At 45.2% G+C, this 21,338-nt stretch overlaps 1 protein-coding gene across 1 annotated transcript in view; it reads left to right on the forward strand.

Annotated features, from left to right (window-relative positions):
- Positions 1-21,338, forward strand: part of ALDH5F1 (aldehyde dehydrogenase 5F1) — a 196,605-nt gene that overhangs the window by 169,611 nt on the left and 5,656 nt on the right. Inside the window, exons 17-18 of the mRNA XM_086796883.1 lie at positions 15,422-15,507; positions 16,287-16,393. Coding sequence (XP_086653009.1) covers positions 15,422-15,507; positions 16,287-16,393 — 193 coding nt within the window. The remainder of the gene's footprint in view (positions 1-15,421; positions 15,508-16,286; positions 16,394-21,338) is intronic.

A 21,338-nucleotide genomic window follows, 5' to 3' on the forward strand; every position in this document is an offset into this window, starting at 1 on the left:
TACATAGAAGGGAATGTAGTGTACATAGCTTCGGGGGTGTGACTGGCCTGATGATGGTGGATATGGATATTTGGGAGAGATTCATTTGCTGGATATCAAGAAGCAATGTGCACACCCTTGTTAACTCATGTATGGGAGAAACACATAGAAGAAAATGTAGTGTACATAGCTTCGGGGGTGTGGCTGGTCTGATGATGGTGGATATGTACATTTGGGTATGTCGTTTTGATCATAATCAACAAAGCAGCCAAGGAACATGTAATACTTTGCCGCTCAGCATAGTTTAAAGTTTGAGGTCAGAATCATTGGTTTTCAATCATGAGTCTGAGCTTAATATCATTAGAATGGCACTGACTCATACTATGCAGGAGCAAACCAGAAGGCACTAGGACAAGACATATCTTTTCACTAAATGTTTTCTTGAGGCCAACGGTGCAAGGCGGATGACATTGAAAGGGTTTCATGGATACCAACCGGATAGACATCTATTCTTAAAGACAATCAGCACCATGGAGAGATACAGAGAAGATCACAAGGGTTGGCTTTAGGTTGAAGCTACATTTTTGCAAGGGGTGGATTTACTCAAGGATTACATAGTAGAATGACTTTAGATTGTATCCGAAAGTGGCTTTGCTCATTCTCACTACGATGATCTCTTTAAGTACCCAGGTGTCTCGAATGTTATCACAACAACATAAAGTCAAATTACTTGAAATAGCAATAAACTTGGTAAACTTGAGAGTACCGTTGAAAAACTGTAATACAAACACTCTTACTAGTAATACTAGTTCCCAATGCATGCATGTGCACTCGAACAAAAATAATAATAATAATAATAATAGAAAAACAAAACCGTTTTGTCACCATTTGGTCCTTTCTTCTACTATAAACCAATGTCTGGTGGACACCGGACACATCAGAGTGGAGAGATGAGAACGGGAATTTCCAAGAATCACAGGGTGACGGATACCTGAATAAAGCCAGGATTGAATTAAGGACGATCATAGCATTACTTAGAAAGTTTGTGTGGGGGATTCGGACACTGGATGTGTGTGTTGCAGGACTTTTTCTCTTATGAATTATTTATGAGGCTATCCGTACACACTTATATAAGCAGGTGGACATTTTAGGGGCTTTGTATTTGAGAACATACACATTGGATGGACCAGAATTTTAATCCTTGTATGGACACACAAAAAAAAGGCGCCCATATCTCATGGACAATTTATATATATATTCATGGCGGCTGTCCTTGCTCTCCAGGTTTGGGGAATCGTGAGCCTGAAATAATGGTGCTTTTGGATATTTATGGCGCTACCCTATGCTAGTCGGTGTCACCGAAAGGGGACCCGGAACAATAATAGACCAACACTTCAAATACTAGACAGAGCATGAAAACATAGCAGAAGAACCATAAACAAAATAATAACATTGCACTGAGCTGGAACGGCCGGCCCCTGTACTAGGTACTGCTTTATTCACACAAAAGCTTTTACAAGATACCAAGGTGTGCGTGCAATCAGCACTGGATTTTCCACATAAATCCGAGTTAGCTTTCTTCACAAAGCATACAAGGGTGTCTGACAAGGCCCTCTTCTCACAAAAATCCAGGCCAAGTCAGTGCCACAGAAGACCCCCAACCAGTTCACCAGTTCGTCAGTGGCTAGAAGAGTGAGAAGCTTGCACTGTTGCTATACGGACAGCCCCTGCATAAACAAAGCAGGAGAGAGAAAAGATGGCTTCTGTACGGCCAGTCTAGCTTCTGCAGCAACCAGTGAAGAGAAAAAGAAAGAGAAAACCAGCTGTTGTTGGCGTGCTTGAACACAACACTATTGTCGGCCTACATGTGTCAACCAGCAGAGAGGGAGACAGATCAGCAGAGTTAACCATACTGTTGTCGGCCAGATCAGCAGAGACAACACGGCACAGCAGGCAGCCAGCTCCAAAACATGAGAAGAGAGATAGAGAGCCAACTCCTGTACGGCCAGCTGTACAAGATAACTGCATAGCAGCTGCCGGCCCCTTGTTCACATAAAAGAGAGCAGGAGTTTCCACTGCAGTCGGCCTGTGCGAATCCCCAAAAACAGCTTCTTCCTCTCCTTCACGATTCAGCCTCCAGCCCTCTTTAGATAGAGTCGAGTAGCTAAAGATATGGCTTCAGTCTCCAAAAAGCAAATTGACCAGCTATATATGCCTGTGGAAGTCACTTTTAGTATCCCTTAACTTCCTACTCAAGCTTCGCATGCCAAACTTGGCCCTCAATCATAGGCACCTACTTCTGTCCATAAATCCATGCCCAAAAAGTAATAAGTCCAGCGCGTCTTTAATGATGTGTGAACACACCAACTTATAAGTCACTTTATTGATAAAATCCCATGGTGCCATGTTGTGTGGCCGTCTTTCAGGCCAATCCATGCGAGTGAATGCTTCAGCTTTCTTCTGTGGAAAATCCCCGTTCACACCTTGGCTCCCATCAGCGTGTGAAACACTGTTCAAGACTCGTGAAGGGACCAACTGGTGTCATCCCCTCCGTCTTATCAAGGAATGGTCTGCAGCTGTATAAGCCTGATACCACTGAAATACTCTTTAAGAATTGCAGATCCACTGCCAAACAGTAGTATTACATAATCCTAGCATTAAAGCCATAAATCCAAATCGACAATCCAAAGTCAGATACGAGCACAAGACTAGTATGCAGGTGTGCACGGGGATAGTATGCAGGTGTGCACGGGGACATGGTGGACAGTGTGAATGGCATCAGATTGGAGTTAAAAAGGAAACCCATGTGTGGACAACCCCAAGTGTGAAGGGGGCAAAGAGATTTTTATTTAAAAAGGTTGTATAACCTTTGTTGGTCAAAAATTAATGTTGTAAAGGTTTTAAAACCTTGGGAGGCCCCTAAGTAAAATATAGAGGCTACTCTACTTTTGGGAGGGGGCACGCCTCTTTCTCTTGCTTGCTTTTGGCGTGCAAGTTGGCTGCGTGGAGAAGAAGGGAATCACACCTGCGTGAAGAGTACCTGTATAGAACTGCAGGTCGTATAGAATAGGCGGCTGCAAGCTGTATGGAACAGGCGGTTGCATGTTTACAGGCGGCTGCATGTACAGGCGGAGTTGACGACCAGGGTACGGGTGTTGCAGGTTCAGACGCCTAATGTGCAGGTTGGCTGGCGACTGGTACAGGCAGTAACTGCAGGCCTGTATGGACAGCAGGTACAGTCAAGTACGGTGCAGTCCCGTACAGCTGGTACAGGCAGCAGCTGCTGTACGACAGCTGATACAGGCGGCAGCTGCACACTATTTGGTACGAGTGGCTGCAGGTGTTGACCTGTACGGATAGGTGGTGCAGGTGCATCGTACAGGTGGCTGCAGGTTGAGTATTGTGCAGGCAGCGCATCGTATAGGCGGCAGTGCGTCTCACAGGCGGCCAGGTGTGTGCTTTTTGAAGGACGCCGTGTTTTTGCAGAAAGGAGGGGCTGGTTTTTCATGAACATAGACATCATGTCGATGGCGTTCAACTGATGGAACTTTCAGCTTCTCTTTGCTTTGGGTTCAGGACTGTTTTGGAAAGGGTTTATGGACTGTTTCGTGGGAGTTCATGTGGCTATGAACATGAGCAATGCTCGGGACTGTTTTGAGATCAGTTTGAGGACTGTTTATGGGCTGTTTTTGTCTGGTAGCAAATTCAGCTATGTGCTTGGGTTTTTGGCTGCAAGTACAGGTCATTTGGTTATTGTTTCTTGGCATGGGTGTGATGCAAGCTCGCATGGCTGCGTGCTCATGGAGCAGATTGTTTTCTTCCTGCTAGAAAGGAACAGAGGGACCTACAATTATGGGCATCTCTCTGTTTCCAGATGTTTCATGAGGGAACAGGTAACTAGATGTATGCCGTTGTTGGCACTGTTGTTGAATGGTGCTATGAATGGTTCTGTATGGAAACAGGACAGAAGTTTCAAAGGGAAACAGGCCTAAGGGTTTCATGTGGAAACTAGTCATAGGTTTTCTCGAGGAAACATGTTTTTGGGTTTCTCCAGGAGATAGGTCACATGCAGGCAGAAGGTACAGGAATGGACACATGTTTGGTACAGCCTTGCTACTGATTGGTGGGCAGGGGACAGGGAATCCATGACAGAGATGGATAGTACCCTTGGAAGGTAGAGAGGGTTGGTACAGGTTTGTCGACTGTATGGTATGCTAGGCTGTGATACGAGTTCTCTTTTGAGAAACAGTTTGGGAGTCTGTGTTGTGATGCAGAAGCAGTGGATGTGACAGGGTGTGATGCTGTTCATAGTGTGAGAGGCTATGGATGGTTGTGGCAGTCCTGATCATAGGAGAAAGCTTCTGTATGCAGACTCAATGTGAGAGAGTCTTTCGATGCGAACAATGGCTGCACTTGTTTGTGGATGCCGGGTGGAGAAGCAGCCATGATGCAGGTTCTTTGCAGGCTTCAAGGTTCTTTACAGGCTTCAGGGGTTCTACTATGATGGCTGAGTTTCCAGCCTTATTGTAATCAAAGCTCTTAAAATCAATTAAAGAAATACCGCAAGGGGCGCCACTGCGTTTTGGGGCCAATCGGTGTCTGTGTACTGTTTGCAGGAGCACTCTAGCCCCCCCTGTTTGTTTTCCTTTTCTAGGTCCTCAATGGCGTTGAAGTGTTTTATGTGCGAGTGTTTGTTTCACCGCCCGTCAAATTTCTGAAGGCCGGTTTTAGCATCAACTTGGTATGACTCAAAGTACTTAGCTTTTTCTTTGCCAGGTTTGTCATGAAGCCAAAAGAAACATCTCCTCAACATACACATAAGATATCTTGAGATATAGCTTCATATCACTTGCCTATAAGCTTGATTGTAGAATCCACAATCTCCATATGGAAAGAGTGTTGAACATGGGCACGTAAAGCCAACTCCATATTTCGAGGATAAATTTTGTGAATCCTTAAATCCTTAGTCCAAGCTGTCTACTGCTCATGCTCATGATTGCTTCCACAGGCTCAATGGCAAACCTGCTGGTCAGTGTAGTCCCCACTTCTGATCTTTACTCTTTCTCATTGTTGGAAGGAAGCCTCTTGCTTCCGAGAAAGCCTTTGCTCTGATACCACTGTCACCAAAAGGGGACCCGGAACCAACACTTCAAAGACCAAATAGAGGAGGCCGTTCTTTTTCTGCCCGCCGCCTCCAAGCTGGTCATTCAGCTGGCCGAACAGCATCTATTCTCTCTCTTCTCCTGTATTGGAGCTGGCCACTTGTAGTTTTTGCTTTTGCTTTCACTGGTCGCCTACAGCAACAACCTAGCAAATAGACCATACAGATACAGCCGAACAGTGGTTGTGCAGGGAGACAAGCAGCCAATAGCAATTTGTGTAGCTCTTTCTGGTCGCTTACAGGCTGGCCGACAACAAGCTGCATTTTGGCTTCTGAGATATAGACAGAGGGGGGGAGAGAGAAGGGGTAAGGGAACTTTGCACAGTACACCACACGCAATAGGGAATAGGCCCCGCCTCCTTTCAAGAATTTATTCAAGAAAAATCCACGGGCGCGCGGGCCAGGATCAATATAACCAATGAATACAAAATCAAACAAGTATGTCGATGTAGAAACCCAAGTTGATGTTGATGTCTATGTCATGGCACAAGATCTATGATGTCAAGCACACCACAGGGATGACCCACAAGAATCTCTCACCAGGCTAGTACCATATCCAAGTCCAAGTGAAAATCCAAGTCCAAGTCCAAGTCCAAGTCCAAGTCCAAATCCAAGTCCATGTCCAGATCCAAGTCCAAGGTCAAGTCCAGATCCAAGTCCAAGTTCAGATCCAAGTCCAAGGTCAGATCCAAGTCCAAGTCCAAGTCCAAGTTCAAGTCCAAATCCAAGTCCAAGTTCAAATCCAAGTCCAAGTTACATTAACCTTCCAGCCATAACAGATCTCTCTGAATTAGCCTATATGTTTGAAAAGCAACTCAGGACCACAAAAGCAATCCTACTTTTTGCAATAGAACTCTCTGAAATAGCTTGAATGGTTGAAAAGCAATCTTGAGCCATAAAAGCAATCTGCTTTTTGCGATAGAACTCTCCAAAATAGTTGGAATGGTTGAGAAGCAACCTTGAGCCACAAAATTAATCTGCTTTTTGCGATAGAACTCTCCGAAGTAACATGTGGATATGGAAAACACCCTTGGTCCACAAAAGCAACCTACTTTCCACGACCAAACTATCCAAAACATCTCTGAATCCACTTGTCCAATAGTGGGCAACCCTATATAAGTGGGATGGAAAGCACCATAAAAGCACGTGATAAACCTCATTGCTTTTCTTATATACCTGCTGTCCATCCCTGTATTCCCTGTTTTCAGCACTTGGGCAGCCCATAGAATCAACGATGATGTGTGGAAACTTGTACAAACATGCGACCAACCTATGTAGTCATGCACGCTGCCATAGGCGGGTGTTTATAGCTCTGTCCAGCCCCGTGGGTCAGTGCTTCAGTCAGAAACAGCATATAATAAGGATGTCTTTCAGCCCGGGAGCCTCAAATATCAACGATCAGCATGTGTGCTTTCCTTGCAAGCGATCAGCTTTGAAAACCCACTACGAGAAGGCAAAGGTTCTAGCGGAGGCGGGCAGTGTGCATAGGTGCACGCTGCACAGGAAGAGGGTGCTTTTCAAATGCTTGATGATGGTGATGATAACGATGAAAATGGTCTTCACACACTCCACGATCTCCTTCATGATGCTACAAGAGAGGTTCAAGCCTTTTTATACTTGAAGAGGGCTCTGCTTTTTGCCAAAAGCTTAACCAAGCTTTTGCTTTTTCCTTTTTCCCTTTGCTTTCCACTTTATAATAAAATATTAGTCACTTTTGTCAAAGTTCTTTAACTTTGCTTTTCTAACTTCAGGGCCTTGCTTTTCGGCCCTGGAGCTGCTTTTTGAAAAAGCGTCTTTTAGCTTTTTGGTCCGGCTCAGTCTCCTCTTGCTAGTGGTGCCCTTGGCTCGCGGTCAACCCAATTTGACTTTTCTCTTTTTCTTGCTTTTTGACAAAAAAATGGTGCTTTTTGAAAAGCAAACCTTATGGTCCCTGTCCCCGTGCCTTCTTCTACCTGTTTGGTGTCCGGGCAAGGGTTCCATCATGTGAAATAGAACTAGGAAGGCCAAATAGTTATAGGCTACACGCCATACAACATCCTTTTCTACCTTTTCTCAACTAGTTGTTGCTGAGGTACAGGCTATACAACAGGCTAGTTATCAGTTGGGTCTCAAGCAAAAACAAACCCTACAGCGCTCAGTCATATATGGTAGTCTCTGGCTTCAAGCTTGTGGAAGCCTTGGAAATCTGGTGTTTAGAAAACACTCTCATCTCTCATATTTGTAACACTCTGTTATAGAAACATTATTCCGAAAGGGGGGTCAGCCCGTTCCGATGTCAATGCTGTGTAGTGTCTATTTATTTCATTCTGTTTAGCATTTACACCTTTGTGGGCACTGGGTTTAAATTTGTGTTTGGAGTTGTGCCCGAGCGGTGAAAGTGGTATCAGAGCTAGCTTTTCTTGGTAGAGCATATCGTTCTCAGGAAAAGGAAGATGGCTAGGGGAGCAAAAACTCTATCATCAGGAAAAGACACTTTGAACAAATCAGCTTTATTAGGACATGACTTGAAAGAGTTGTTTGAGAAGTTAACGGCTGATTATCAAAATCTCAAGAGACTCTTAGATGAAACCTCGACTAAGCATAAGCTGAGTTTGAAAAATCAAAAGCAATACTTCTCCAACGAATTGGAAAAACTTATGACCACGCTATCAGACAAAGAAGTGCCACTCAAATACTATCGATATGACCCTTATGTCAGGAAGTTGGTGCAAGCTAAGAGACAAGATAAGAGACATTATGGACATCTTTGGGGACTTGGCACAATTATACGCCGAAAATCCCGCATTCAGATATCTTGAGAGAATGGCAACATTGAGATACAGCCTAGCAGAGAATTCCTCATCCCAAAACCTTCTGAGCAATACATGAAACGCACACCTAAGAATTTGGACAAGCATTCATGCTATGAGAAGAAGAGGCTCCGCTTGCTTTTTGTGACATCTCCTGAATAACATCTCCTGAATAACAGCTTAAGTGTGAAGATCCTCACCCAGCACCTCCTAAGTTTTAGGGAAGAGTAGCCCATCGAAGGAAACCCCGAGCTACTGTGAAACAGCATGCGCGGCAGCCTACATGTACAGATTGTGGAGGAATAGGCCACATGACAGTCTTCTACCCTCAACCAAAGATCATGCATTATGACAATGCTGAAGGTTCATCTTTTGTACAAAGGATGCTAATTTTTGCATACACTTCAATGGTGTATTTTGTCAGTATCCTTGCTTATCAGCTAAGTATTTTTGGCTTTGTATATGTAAAGCCTTCAAATATGTTTAGTTTTCGGTTGAATATATGTTTTCACTCTTGCATGTTTGTGTAAGAAGAATTCTCTGTCTATTGCTATGTCTTACACGATAGATACTTTGAGCAATTTAGATATCTATCTCTTTTGGCTGCAAATCCACTAAACTACTTCATGATTTTGGTATTCTATGTGATACAGAGTGATTTATCTATCAGCAATGAGGATTTATTGCATTCCTATGACACTCTTGTCATTATGACTATGTATACACATGACAATTATATTACCGTCACTTCTCAAATCAAGTTTCTCATTTCCTTGTTCTATGGGATGTATTGGATTTCTAGAATTTATGGATATCTTAAGGATCGAGTATTTTATGGATTTCTATCATCGGCCAAAATGCATATAAAACTATATGCAGCATAAATGTTTAAGTCTCTTCTCCGGAAAAAAAAAAGTGAGGGCATTATGATTGCTCTTCATCATGAGCCTAATAGCAGAAGTAAAACCCTCGTAAGAATCTGGCAATGCATTGAGGATAGTAGGCACCAAAGAACTCTCCAGATAGACCAAAGAACTCTCCGGATTGATATGATCAATGCTGAGATTTCAAACCAAACAAGGTGGAAATCTCAACCAGTCTGGTACCTTATGTTGCCAACAAGGTCCCATATGAGTGGGAGTGAAAAAGATGCCAAAATCCCTCTTTTCATAAATTGGTTGGGCCAGCCCTTGAACATCCCTAGATTCTGTCCTAGTGGCCATGAGGGTGTGGATGATATCACTCCGAATTCTGCAAATGCGTTGTGACTCATAAACCAAATTGCTCTCTGGCTTGAGTGCATCTAGCCTTCCAAATGTGCTAGGCCACAAAACTAGTAATTCTCTCCCATGCACTATCCAACCTTTGTGCCGGGGGGGGGGGGGGGGGGAGCGTATCTTGACTCCGGCATGTCTTGAAGTTGGCACCACCAAGCAACTCCTCGATTGATCATAATGACCACATCCACGAGGTTCCCCTCATACCTGAGCTGTGGTCCTGACTGTTTCATCCAAATGATAGCACCAAAAGAAATGTAAGCATCTTTCCTCATCCTTCCAAGGAGATGTGCTATCGCAGTCCAAATCCTCTGTGCTTCCTTGCACTCCCATAAGCAATGGTAAACCGTCTCTGAAGTTGCTGCACATCTTAGGCATGTTGGGCTAACACCAACAACCGATCTCCATTGGTTGGTGGCAAGGTTACCAAGAAGAGAAAGGCACATAAAGGCGGATATCTTTGTCCTCCCATAAGAGTGCCACAACCTCCTTTAAAAATTCCTATGAATGTCACGTGTGATACCATAAACCTCCAGGCTCCGAGTGAGGTCTAAGAGTAAGGACTCTGAATATGTCCTAGAACAAGATGTTTGGCGTTTGGCATAGTATAACTGGAGAAAGACACATGTTTCATCGGGTTGGTAGCATCCCTCCACACTCACTCATCAGGGTCCCAATGCATTACCTAATAGGGCAACTACCATACAACCAAAGGCTCAAAGCATCTATGATTATCCTTGGAGTGAGAAATAGAAAAGAACTTCCATGGACTACTAGCAACTCTCACAGGATGCACCAACGGGCCCTCGGTGATATCTTGCACATCACATCTCTCCAAATACCAACCATCCTGTACAAAGAAAAAGACTGGTGCATCATCCTCCCCCAAAGTGGGGAGGCCCATAACATGAAGAGGTACACCTGTCACACAGTGAAAACACGAGTAACGAAGCCCTTCCAATAAGGTCCCTGTGATCCAATGGTTGGGAATGGTAGCATCAATCTGCACAATCCTCTAACTAGTGCCCCCCTACTAGGGGGTTAGCTCCATAGGTTGCATGATGATGGTCCCACTTTGTATCATATGGCTCGGATTTGACATTCTCAGCTTATAGCTTGTCTTTGTCTTCTTTTGTACCATGATGAAATTACATGGACACTATTGTATCACTTTTGGTCTCATAGACCCACTGGGTCTTTTGAAGAAGTTTAATATAACTTTCTTTCTTTCTTTCTCTCGCCCCAGCCTGCCCCCAAGGCAGCAGGGCAGTCCCTATTGGCCCCAAGGGGATTCTCTTGGAGTTGCAGAATGTGAAAGGCCTCCCCTCTCGACTTCGTGCATCCCAAGAGCATAAAGAAGAGGCCCAAAAATTCACGAAAGCAATTGAGGATCTTAGAAAGGAAGAGGGGGAAATCAACCAATGTCTACTTTCAGAGGTTGAAGACCTCAGAACCCAACTCCATGAAGGCCTCGTGAACACAAGGAAGGAACTCTAGAAGGGATGGACTTACTGGAGACTTCAATGCCCGTACTGCTAGTGCACAGACACCCCTCTTTGAGACAGATGATCCCATATATCAAGAGATAGACATTGTGGGGAGCGGACATCAGAGGACATGGTGACCTGCACAAACTACGGGGAGTAGTTTTTCGCCCTTGGTGGGGGTCATGGACTAGTTATTTACAGTGGCCTAGCCTGGTGGCCTATTTCCAGTTCCTTCACCTGCTACCCCTTTAGACATCTAGCCAGTACAATGGACTACTTGATGGGAGCCCCCATTGGTGTGGCAAGTGATCATGCCTACTTCACCTAGCCTTCTCAATCACATGCTAGTACACCCCTCATCCACCTATCTTACCACGTCGTCACCACCCGAGATACCACTTCACTAAGGAGACCTCCTCAGTCTACTCTGATCACATCTTCTGCATCATCCCCGACCTCGACCCACACATCCCACTTGATGAGCTTACCACATAGCTTGCAGCCTCTCTTCACACATCCGCCATGGCGGCCTTTCCACACAACAGAGCCACTTCCCGACCGCCAGATGGGACTATTCCACATAACAATTGGTATGATGAGGAATGCCGAAAGACCCATGCCAACCTGCAGAGCAGCAGGAGTTTGCTCTGAGCTCCACCACTCACCAGCAGGCACAAATGATCTTCCGGCACCTCACGCGGAGGAAGAAGCGTGCCTGTCTAGCCACACTTGAGCAGGAGCTATATCAGTTGCTTTTGGGACATGACTGCAAGGAGGCCAAGAGGCTCTTCCAAGATCGTCGCACACCGACTCCGATTACCTCACCCGACACTCGGCATACCTATGCCGCCTCCCTTCACCACGTCCTCGGATAGCCACCTCTCCCTCACCCACCTGAGCCTTGCCCCCCCTACCCCCCCCCCCATTCCTCCTCCTTCTACTTGAGTATGGTTAGAGATGCCATTGGCAACATGCAGAATGGGAGAGCATAGGATCATGATCCTGTAGTTCCTGGGGTCCATGGGGTTACCCGCCTTCAGAATGGGCACAATGGTATTCGAGGACCGACTATCGAGAAAACCCGCGCATACTGCCCTGTTAAACATATGAACCAAAAGTGGAGCCAACACATCCTTGGCATGGGAGAAATGCTCAGCAAGCAGCCCACGATCTTGGAGCATGAGCTCAGCAAATGGGCCGAGGAGCAGAGTCTCAAAGCACCAAGGCAAGCAGGTTTTCGCAGAGGACACTCCACATTGGATCGCATTTTCACATTACGGGGCATCATTGAGGAGGGGAGAGCTCATTGGCATCAGCAGGCAGACATGCGCTACCACAAGACATGCATCTTATTGTGATGATACCGTTCTCATTGCTTCGGCATTAAATGAGTCATTTTCTTCTTTTGCTGCTTTGGAAGATGGTAATCAGGCTTTTGAATCAGCCTTCTATTGCTGCTGACATTGCGCAGATTCAGCAAAAATTGGCCTTGATTTCAGCGATTTGCTCATGACACTACAGCATGCAGTTGTAGACATTGGGCTTTTGCATAACCATTTGGGTATCCAGTTTATACCAATTAAGGGGGGCCTCCAGCTACCCCTTATTGGCAAACTATCGGATGCCTTGTTACAAATGCAGCACCCGTCTTGAAATTCGTATGCAATGTCACAGTGAGAAGATTTCCACAATGCCCCAACTTCGGTATTGGCATGCAATGAAGCAGAAATGTGTTTTCTTTATGCTTGTCACTTCCACCGACAGCTATTGGGCATGATGATCTGACACTCAGGTGTCAATCCGTGGTAACTGTTTCCGACAGAAACCACTTCCTGTTGTGAATCTGAGTACAGCAGCTTCACACCTATTCAAAAATGTGTATGGCTCCACCATCCATTGGCAGCTCTTGGTATTAGACAGCCGTTTTCTATCACTATTTTGCCTTGATTTATGTGCCTACACAGGCCAATGTGGCAGATAGGTTTACCTAGTTTCTGGTACAATCTGTACATGTTCACACCATTCACTTCAGGGGGGTGTCAAACAAGAGGTGGGGAATGAATGGACAGAGGTAGTCAAGAAGCAAAAATCAGCCCCGACTCCCAACACCAATACTAACATGACAGCCACGCTTGAGGAGTTCAAGCGTCGCAAGCACAAGGCCCTCAATGTGAGGATCACAGGGCCGAAGGTAGAAGGCTCACTGATGGAGGATGGTGGAGCCCTATGCAAACAAATGGGAATGCTAGCCCCCCCCCCCCCTTCGTGGAAGCATGGTGCATGGGGAAGAACCCTACAAAAGAGTGGCCTCTCTTCCTAAAATTTAAAGATCGAGAAACACGCACAGCCTTCTTGCAAAAGAGGGCATGATCTCACACCCATGCAGGTGGAGCGGGCGGGAATGGTACAACTGATGAAGGCCTGCAAAGCCGGAAAGTGGGCAGTATACGACTATCAAACGCTGGAGGTATGTGTTCATTTCATTTTGCAAACAGTTGACATTTGTTTTATCATTTCTACTATAGTCCTCAAGGTTCAACCAAAGTTCAAACCTTAGAGTCTAGGCATCCGCCTTTAGGATGCTCTTGTATCCTAATACACATCCCACTTATTTTGATTAGCCACTAATGGTAGTTAGTCTAAGGATCTAACATTCCTCTCTACCAATGGTTCCTTGGTATTGGTGGACACATCCCACCCCTATGCAACTTAGGGGCCACATCAGTTCAAGGACGAGATCTTCATCTCAATCCAACATGCATTTCCTAGGCATCCCAGAATTGCCCCCACTGACAGTGACAGTAAAGAATAACTTTTACTTCTTGTCATTAAGACCCTTTTGGTACTCCTTTGATAGTGAAAGATCCAACATTGATTGTGATTCCTTCTTATCTTCAGTGTAGAGTTGCATTTTTTCTTCTTTTGCATTTGAACATCATTCTCCTAAGCATTGTGTATCTGTTACATCTGCTTCTTTTGCTTGGGCATTTGTTTCCCTCTCTGCTTTTTCTTTCAGCAGCTTCTTTTGCAATTTGCAACTTGATCTTGTAGGTATCATAGTTATGGGAAACGGGAAACGGGGAAACGGGAACAAGAATGGGAATTGGAACATGAATGGGCTTGAAATGGGGAAATGCCACATCAACAAGGGGGATGCAAAATAAGGGGGAGGGGAACAAAGAAGAGGGAGAGTAGAAATACATGGAGATTCAAGAAAATAGGAGATTATGAGTGGAAACTGAGATCGGTGAGAAGAAAGAACCCTCAGGAGTCTCAAAGACACTATCTTTGGGAGTGCCCGAAGGCTCAGCAAATCTAGCAGCAGATTCTCCGCATCTTCATTATGGACAGGGACTCGATCCGGATCATTACACGGGGCACTGTCACTTGGGCCATAGAGGTTGCGGTGGTCAGGGCTTATGAGGAGGATGGGAGTGGGCTGGCCCTTCAGGTCTCTCACCATAGTATTTCGGCAGTACCAGTCAGCCCCACCTACAGATCACTAGCAACCAGGCACATGCCAGAGATAGGAGATTTCCAAAAGCATTGCAGCTTGGCACATTTGGCGTGCTAGATGCAGCGAGGCCATCAAGGGTACCCATGCTCCGCGTGCTGAGTCCATCAAGAGCATTTGGCTTGACATCATTCATACCCTCCGTGGTCAGTGGAGGAAGCTTTAGGGAGGTTCTAACCGCATGAGGAAGCGGTGGGAAACTTTCTTGAGGCTATGGAGGCCTGGCCCTTTTCTCACAGACAGAGGCGGTGACCCCACTTGGCACTACAAACCACCTGTGTGATTGTTCTCTCCACCCCCTCACCCCCCCCCCCCCCCCCCCGCCCCCCCCCCCCCCCCCCCTCCTTTCCCTCATGAGATAGCCTTCTTCTCACAAAGTGGCCAGCCGTAGGAGAAGGGTCTATGATCATGTGATTCCCGCCCCATATGGTTGTATCTAGCCCTTTGTGGTTGTTTTTCAGTGACTAATAGAAGGAACTTTTTCTTGGAATTTATTTTTTTTAAAAAGAACAAATGAGAACAAAAGAGGAGCTAATATTGCCTTGAAATTGGGGTTTTGCAAGGAAAACGGCACATGTTGTCGGGAAACAGCCGAAACGGCTAAAACTTGGACCCCTGGAACCCCTAAAACGGCCCAAAACCCCCAAGTTTTAGGAGTTTCCTGCAACTATGGTAGGTATTGATTCCTCTTCTCTTGAAATTTGTGGGAGTGGCCAGCCCGACGCCGTTTGGAGGATATTTTCAAGGTTTATTGTTGTAGTGTAGGTTGAGTTGTCCAAGGTGAATGCCCCCATTGAGGCACTTACCAAAGAGACCAGCGACAACAAAGGTAATGCTTAAAAGGGAGCCAAGTAGAGTGAAGCATTGTTCTTAGTGAGAATGGGGTAACCTCAACTCTAGATACCTTATGAACACGAGAAAGGAATCTATTAATCAAGGGCCTCGGAGATATCACCTTCAGTAATCTTTTCTTTGAGTTGAATCAGTTGAAAATACAGCCTTAGAAACCAACAAATGCTAAGGAGTTTTATATTTATTTTTTGTACGAGAGTGCTGAATCTTGATTAGGTGCATATTGAACATTAAATGTTCAGGTGTAGCAAGATGATGCCTTGTGTTGCCTAGATTTTTAAGTTCATATTACAACGTTTTATTGCATTTTTGAACTTGTGTTTTGGTATTAAATTGTTACTAATAAGTGTCTTTATCTACAGGGAAGAGGTTTTTGGACCTGTGGCCCCTTTGATACGGTTCACAACTGAAGACGAGGTTGTAAAAATGGCCAATGACACTGTGTTTGGTAAGGGATAATGTCCATTTCTTTTCATTATAATTTCCATAACATAAAGGAGGAAAAGTCATGTAGGATCCAAAGATAGGTGGATCATGACTAGATCACTTCAAATCAGTGATGCTAGTAGCTATAATAGTAAATTACGACAGAATTTAATACCACTCAATCCCGATACAGACTGGAAGAGCTTGTATCGTCTCACTGGGTGCTTGTAAGCAAGGGCTGAAGATTGTGCAAGATCAGTTGATGGCTTAGGTATATCGAACAGGTCTTTAGGGCCTGTATCTGTTACCGACCAGTGATTAGGCATATTACCACCGGGGCTGAAGTCCCTTCTTCGATCGGGCTTTTCAACTGTTGCCATTTTCACCTTATCTGGTTCTGTGGGGGGAACTTCAGTTGGCAACAGTTTATTAGGAACCAGTTCTGTCGGGGGTCTATAACACCCCATGGAGGCCAGTGGGTGCTTGAAGCCCTGTTTCTGTGGCCCTTACTCTAGATGTGGAAAAAGACCCCTTCGTGCTGCTCTTGATACACCCAAACTGTGTTAAGCTTCAGTGGGCTTACAATGCATTTAAGTCCATGCTGAACTTAAAGACTACTTCAGATAATTCGTTTTTCAAGTTTTAAGTTTTTATATTTCTTTTTCAATGCTTTTGAATCTCCACCTTTGGAATTACAACCCCATCAGAATCAATACTGAAGGTGTCCGATCTATGCTGCACCCTAACATGTGTTGATGAAAAGTGCTTTGAAGAGCTAACACTTACGCATTGATTTCACAGGCTTGGCTGCATATGTGTTCACTGATAGTCTGACGAGAGCATGGCATGTCACTGAGGCATTGGAATACGGAATGGTTGGATTAAATGAGGGCCTCATCTCTACAGAGGTAATAATGTTGAAACGAAATTTGCAGCTCTAAACGTTTTCTAATTGTGTTCAAGTAGATGGCTTTAGCTCAGGGCTTAGTGCAGAGGTTCTCTCTGGTATGTATCAATAATTGTAGATTTGTTAGCATCCAGAGAAGAAAGAAATCATGTGCCAATAGAGAGCTTAGATGTAGGCTTGCAGCTGTTCAAAGGGAGGGTCAAAAGCACCAAGAAGACCCCTGAATCGGTATGAGAATTACCCTTCCTGAAGAGGAACATTATGAGCTACTGCAGTTCGACAAGTGGACTATAGATATCATACAATTGGAACACACATTGGAGGAAGGATGATAAAACACTTTTTTTCCATCTTACTTACCCCTGCTAGAGTGGAACATCTTCAGCCATTGAAGCGACGGAACAGTAGGTTAGGACCACACCTCACATATATAGGCGTCGAGCAACCTCACATGCAGCACCCCTGGTATCCCATAACACTAGGACATATAGTATGTAACAGTCCCTGCGGGGTCTACGAGTATAGAATGAAATGGCCAATTCCTTCCTACGACCAATAGGCACAATCAGGCTTAGTTCCGTACGTCGTACGACTGAAATCGTACGTACTTGCTGTACGATACGGTACCGTACGGATTCGTACGATACCGTGCGATTTTTTTCCCGTCGTCGTCGTCGTCGTCGTCGTTGTTGTTGTTGTTGTTGTTGCTGTTGCGTGGAGCAATTTCAGTCTTCTAGAGAGCCATTCATCGCCATTTGCAGCCTATAGGGAGCTGTTTGTCAGCGTGTGCACTTGCCATTGCCATATTAGGCAAGCGATCATATTGCCTGATGAGGAGGACGAGGCAATCTTCATGGAGCTCTATAGTGAGCTTGTGGCAGCAGATACTCGCAGCACCAGGAGTCAGCATGGACGGGGGCCCGAGCAGTTGGAGTTCATAGGCCTCCGCCTTCGGCATCGGCAAAGGGTGGCCTTCGCACATATGTGAGGCGGGGATCCTCGAGCTCCAATCCCCGCCTTCATGATGATATTCCATTGCCCCCTCATGATGATACCCCACTGCCTAGAGAGCCCTTGTTTGATGATGATGGCAACCTACTTAGCGAGAATGATCCCCAGAGTGTCTCGTCCACCTTCGAAGAGTCCTCTTCAGAGAACTCTCTTGATGGACACTCTAGTAGTGATCATGTTGATGATCATGCAGATGTTGGTGATGATGTAGACTTTTGATATGTTATAGCTCTCTAGGCATTGGGCATCTATCTCCTTCTAGCCCATCGATGATGTAATCATGTATGTACGCATGTTGGCGGTCGCCCATGCCATGAGTTTTTGGCCTATCCTTTTGTAGCAATTTTGTACTCTAATGGCATGATGACATTATGTTCATGGTTCTACTATTTTGTAACTTCTTGTCTACAATTTTTAAGTTTAGGAAGTATTTTAAAAAAAAAAACGTACTAATATCGTACCGTACCTCAAAAAATTTTAAGGTACCAATTAGTACCGTATTTTATCGTACCGTACCGTAACCGTACCTTTCGTACTAACTAACCATGGGCACAATAATAAGCATAATACCACGAAACCTCCACCGGACACCAAATCCATCCCTGTGAGTCAGCCTAGCCTTGAGTAATTTCTTGCTAATCCATACAAAACTAGGGATGGCAAATACCACTGTTCTCAAAACCTCAGCTTTTGGGGAAAATGATGTCAATCAAGCCACCCACTAGTTGTGAAGGTCTCCATCAAATTTTTGGGATCAGGCCTTCTAACCGGCCACTCATGAGCTGTCTTTGCTATACAATTAATGAGCACAAACTAGGGTGTCATCTCTTCGCTCCTCTGAAAGTTTTCTTATGTGGTGTTCTCCTGCTCATATTCCTTGTTTTGAAAATTGGTATCACCCCTCTAGGTGAAAGCCAAAACATACGAGCGAGCTATACGAAAGTTCAATGCTTTTCTATAAGTATTGTGGATGATCAGTTCACAACATAGAAGGCATATAGCATGCTGTAATAAATAAATAAATATTTTTTTTCGGATTGACATGTTGGCTATAATAAATGCCTCCTGAAATAAATTCACTAAACAAGGAAAATATACAAAAAGTTTTCTTTTTTTCTCAACGATAACTCATTGGTAATTTGGAATGTGACATCTAAGGTGGTTGGGAAATTCAATCCCTCTTCAAAAATTCTATTTTGTGAAATTGGCATTGTCAAGCCACCCTTGAACTCAAGCAACAATATGTGAAGTTTTCGGCGAACCTGTGACGTAGAAATTGTGTAGAAGAACCCGCTTCAAGAAAATCTACTTGTGCCAACAAGAAGCACAGCTCCTCTAACTCAAGCTTACCCATGTCCAACTTATTGGGGTCCTGAGATGCATATTTTATCATCCTAGAACAAAAAGTAATACATACTTGCCATGCGCCTTGTATTAGCATGCATGCTCTCTTGCTCCAAGCTAGACCTTCAATGGTACATCCGTACAACTATATCTCATAATAACCCTAACCTGTCCAGATTTGTTCGGTTCTATGTAGATGAATGGGCTTGTGGTTGTTGTGGCATGACTGGTATTTTGGCAGGCACTACTTTCTCTGATCATGCACTGGTTATTCTATCCTTGGAGGGCCCCTGGAGGCAAGACAAACATTGGAGCACCCGGATCCCTGCTGATAGCCTCATTGAGGACTCTAAGATATGCAGCAGGATAGAGGAGATTTGGGAGAGGTTGGATTTTCACTCAGGATCAGCCACAGGTGCCTTGGATGCATGTTGAGAGATTAGTAATTTATTACAGGAGGTAGCGCAGAGGAGATTGGCTGGCTTCCAAGAGCAGGAGAGGGGCATTCGCCGGAGCCTCGCTTTCTTACAATGGCTTCAGGAGAGTGCACTAGATAGCCCATGGATTGAGGGTTAATTGGCTACAGCACCCGTACAGAGCACAGATCCATACAGGAGCAGAAGGTGGAGTACAGATACCATGCTAGAGCCTCCTTTGGACATAGGCAGTAGACAAAGTCACTAGGGATTTGTTTGAGATTGCAGGCCCATGCAGGTGGAGAGATGGTATCCACAGGTTGCGAGGCTAGGATGGATCCATTGTTATAGCGCACACCCCCCACCCCCCCCAGGGCAGCCCCCCCAGTGAGAGCCATTGCCATAGATTTCTTCAACTCTCTTCTCACAGGTGTACCTCTCTCTTCACAAGTGCTAGATGCGCATGAGCGGGTTTGGTGACATACGAGACAAGTGGTCATGCCACTCTCCGGACTTTCCTATTGACTCCCTTCACTACAGAGGAGTTCGCGGAGGCTATGGCAGCACTACCTAGGGACAAAAACTCAGGAGAGAACGGACTTCCAGTCCTTATTTCTCCGACACTAGGATTTGATGGAAGGCAGCCTCAGAGCTGCCTTCAATGAGATAATGATTACAAGAGCCACACCGGAGAGGTTGTCAGAGGGAGTAATCCATTTGATTCCCAAGGAGGGTGGTGACACATTGGAGATTCAGTAGTGCCTACAAAATTCTAGCCAAGGCCAGAGTCGGCGACTACAGCCCTTCCTCCCCAACTTGATCTATGGTACACAAACGGGTTTCGTTCAGGAATCGGAGCATGCTGGACACATCCTCACTTTTTGGGAGGTGACCGCTTCTGCGAGGTCACGCCAACAGGATCTTTATTGTTCTTCTTTTTTATTTCAAGAAAGCCTATGAGAGAGTGGACTAGGGATTTCTGGATGGGACAGCGTGCAAGATGGGATTTCTGGAGTAGTGGGTCCGAGGTGTTTCTGGACTCTACACAGCCAAGTTCTCATTTAGGGAGCGAGAGGCGACACATTACTGCTTTCTCACTCAGTCTGGCAAGGCTGTCCGCTGGAGTTCAAGCAAGCTTTCCTTAGCTGGCCGAGTCATGGTGGCGAACCAGGTTCTTCTTGCCACCATGTTGTACATCACCTCTTGTTGGGCCTTCTCCTGGGCTTGCATTGATTAGGTTCAACAGTTCACCCGCAACTTTCTGTGGGCGGGAGGCCTGCCCGGGCCAAGGTGGCCTAGAGAGTGATCATTCAGCCGCGACATAGAGGGGACCCCTCCATTTAGAGTCGTGCCCTTTTGTGCAGTTGATTGTTTGTGGCCTTCTTCCCGCCTGCAAGCCATGGAAGGACTTCCTCCTAGCTAGGATCTGTGCCTGCACCCCGATTCTGGGAGGCCCTTGGCCCTTGAGTATGAGATAGATTCTCAGGGAGATGCGGGCTCGTAGCTTTAGCCGTGCATTTGAGGAGAGATTTGCAGCGAGTCTCTTGCGTGCTTGGGATCATCTTAGGCCGTCTCTTTGGTAGTCAACTCATGTTGCCTCCAAGGAGCATCTCCAACAGGCTCTTATTTGGAACCCTATGGGCTGTTTTTTCATTGTAACTCATAGAAGGATCCGAGAAGAAAAAAAAAGGAGGATTAGAACATCAACAGATCCTCCATAACATCAAGGAGGGCAGGTGATTCTCTTGTGGTCAGAAGGGCCGTATTAAGGCGAGTTGTCCGAAGGCGAAGACCAAGAAGTAATAGGTAACCCTGAAATTTCTTCCATGAATAAAACAATATTTTAGGTCAAAGTGCCTGCATGGAATGTGTTTTCAGCATGGAAGTCTTTGGTCCTAACAACTTAATTAATACGTATGTATGGATCACCTTTTTGACCCTAGTAGCACTCACAACTTTATGAATGCTAAACTTGTGCAGAAGCTAGGAGTGAAGACACAACCACGTGATCACGTGTATCATGTGAACCTAGTGGCAGGACATGGACAATAGATCTAGAACAGGCGTGTGTCTCTGTTATTTACTGATATATATTCAGAGTTATACGTCCATGTAGATTGGAAGGGTCGTGATTTGTCCTTTGTAATTGAAGATGCACCAATATGTTGAAGGGTG

The sequence above is a fragment of the Cibotium barometz genome, chromosome 64, assembly GCF_041138505.1.
Source record: "Cibotium barometz isolate CiBa-2024 chromosome 64, ASM4113850v1, whole genome shotgun sequence".
NCBI lineage: Eukaryota > Viridiplantae > Streptophyta > Polypodiopsida > Cyatheales > Cibotiaceae > Cibotium > Cibotium barometz.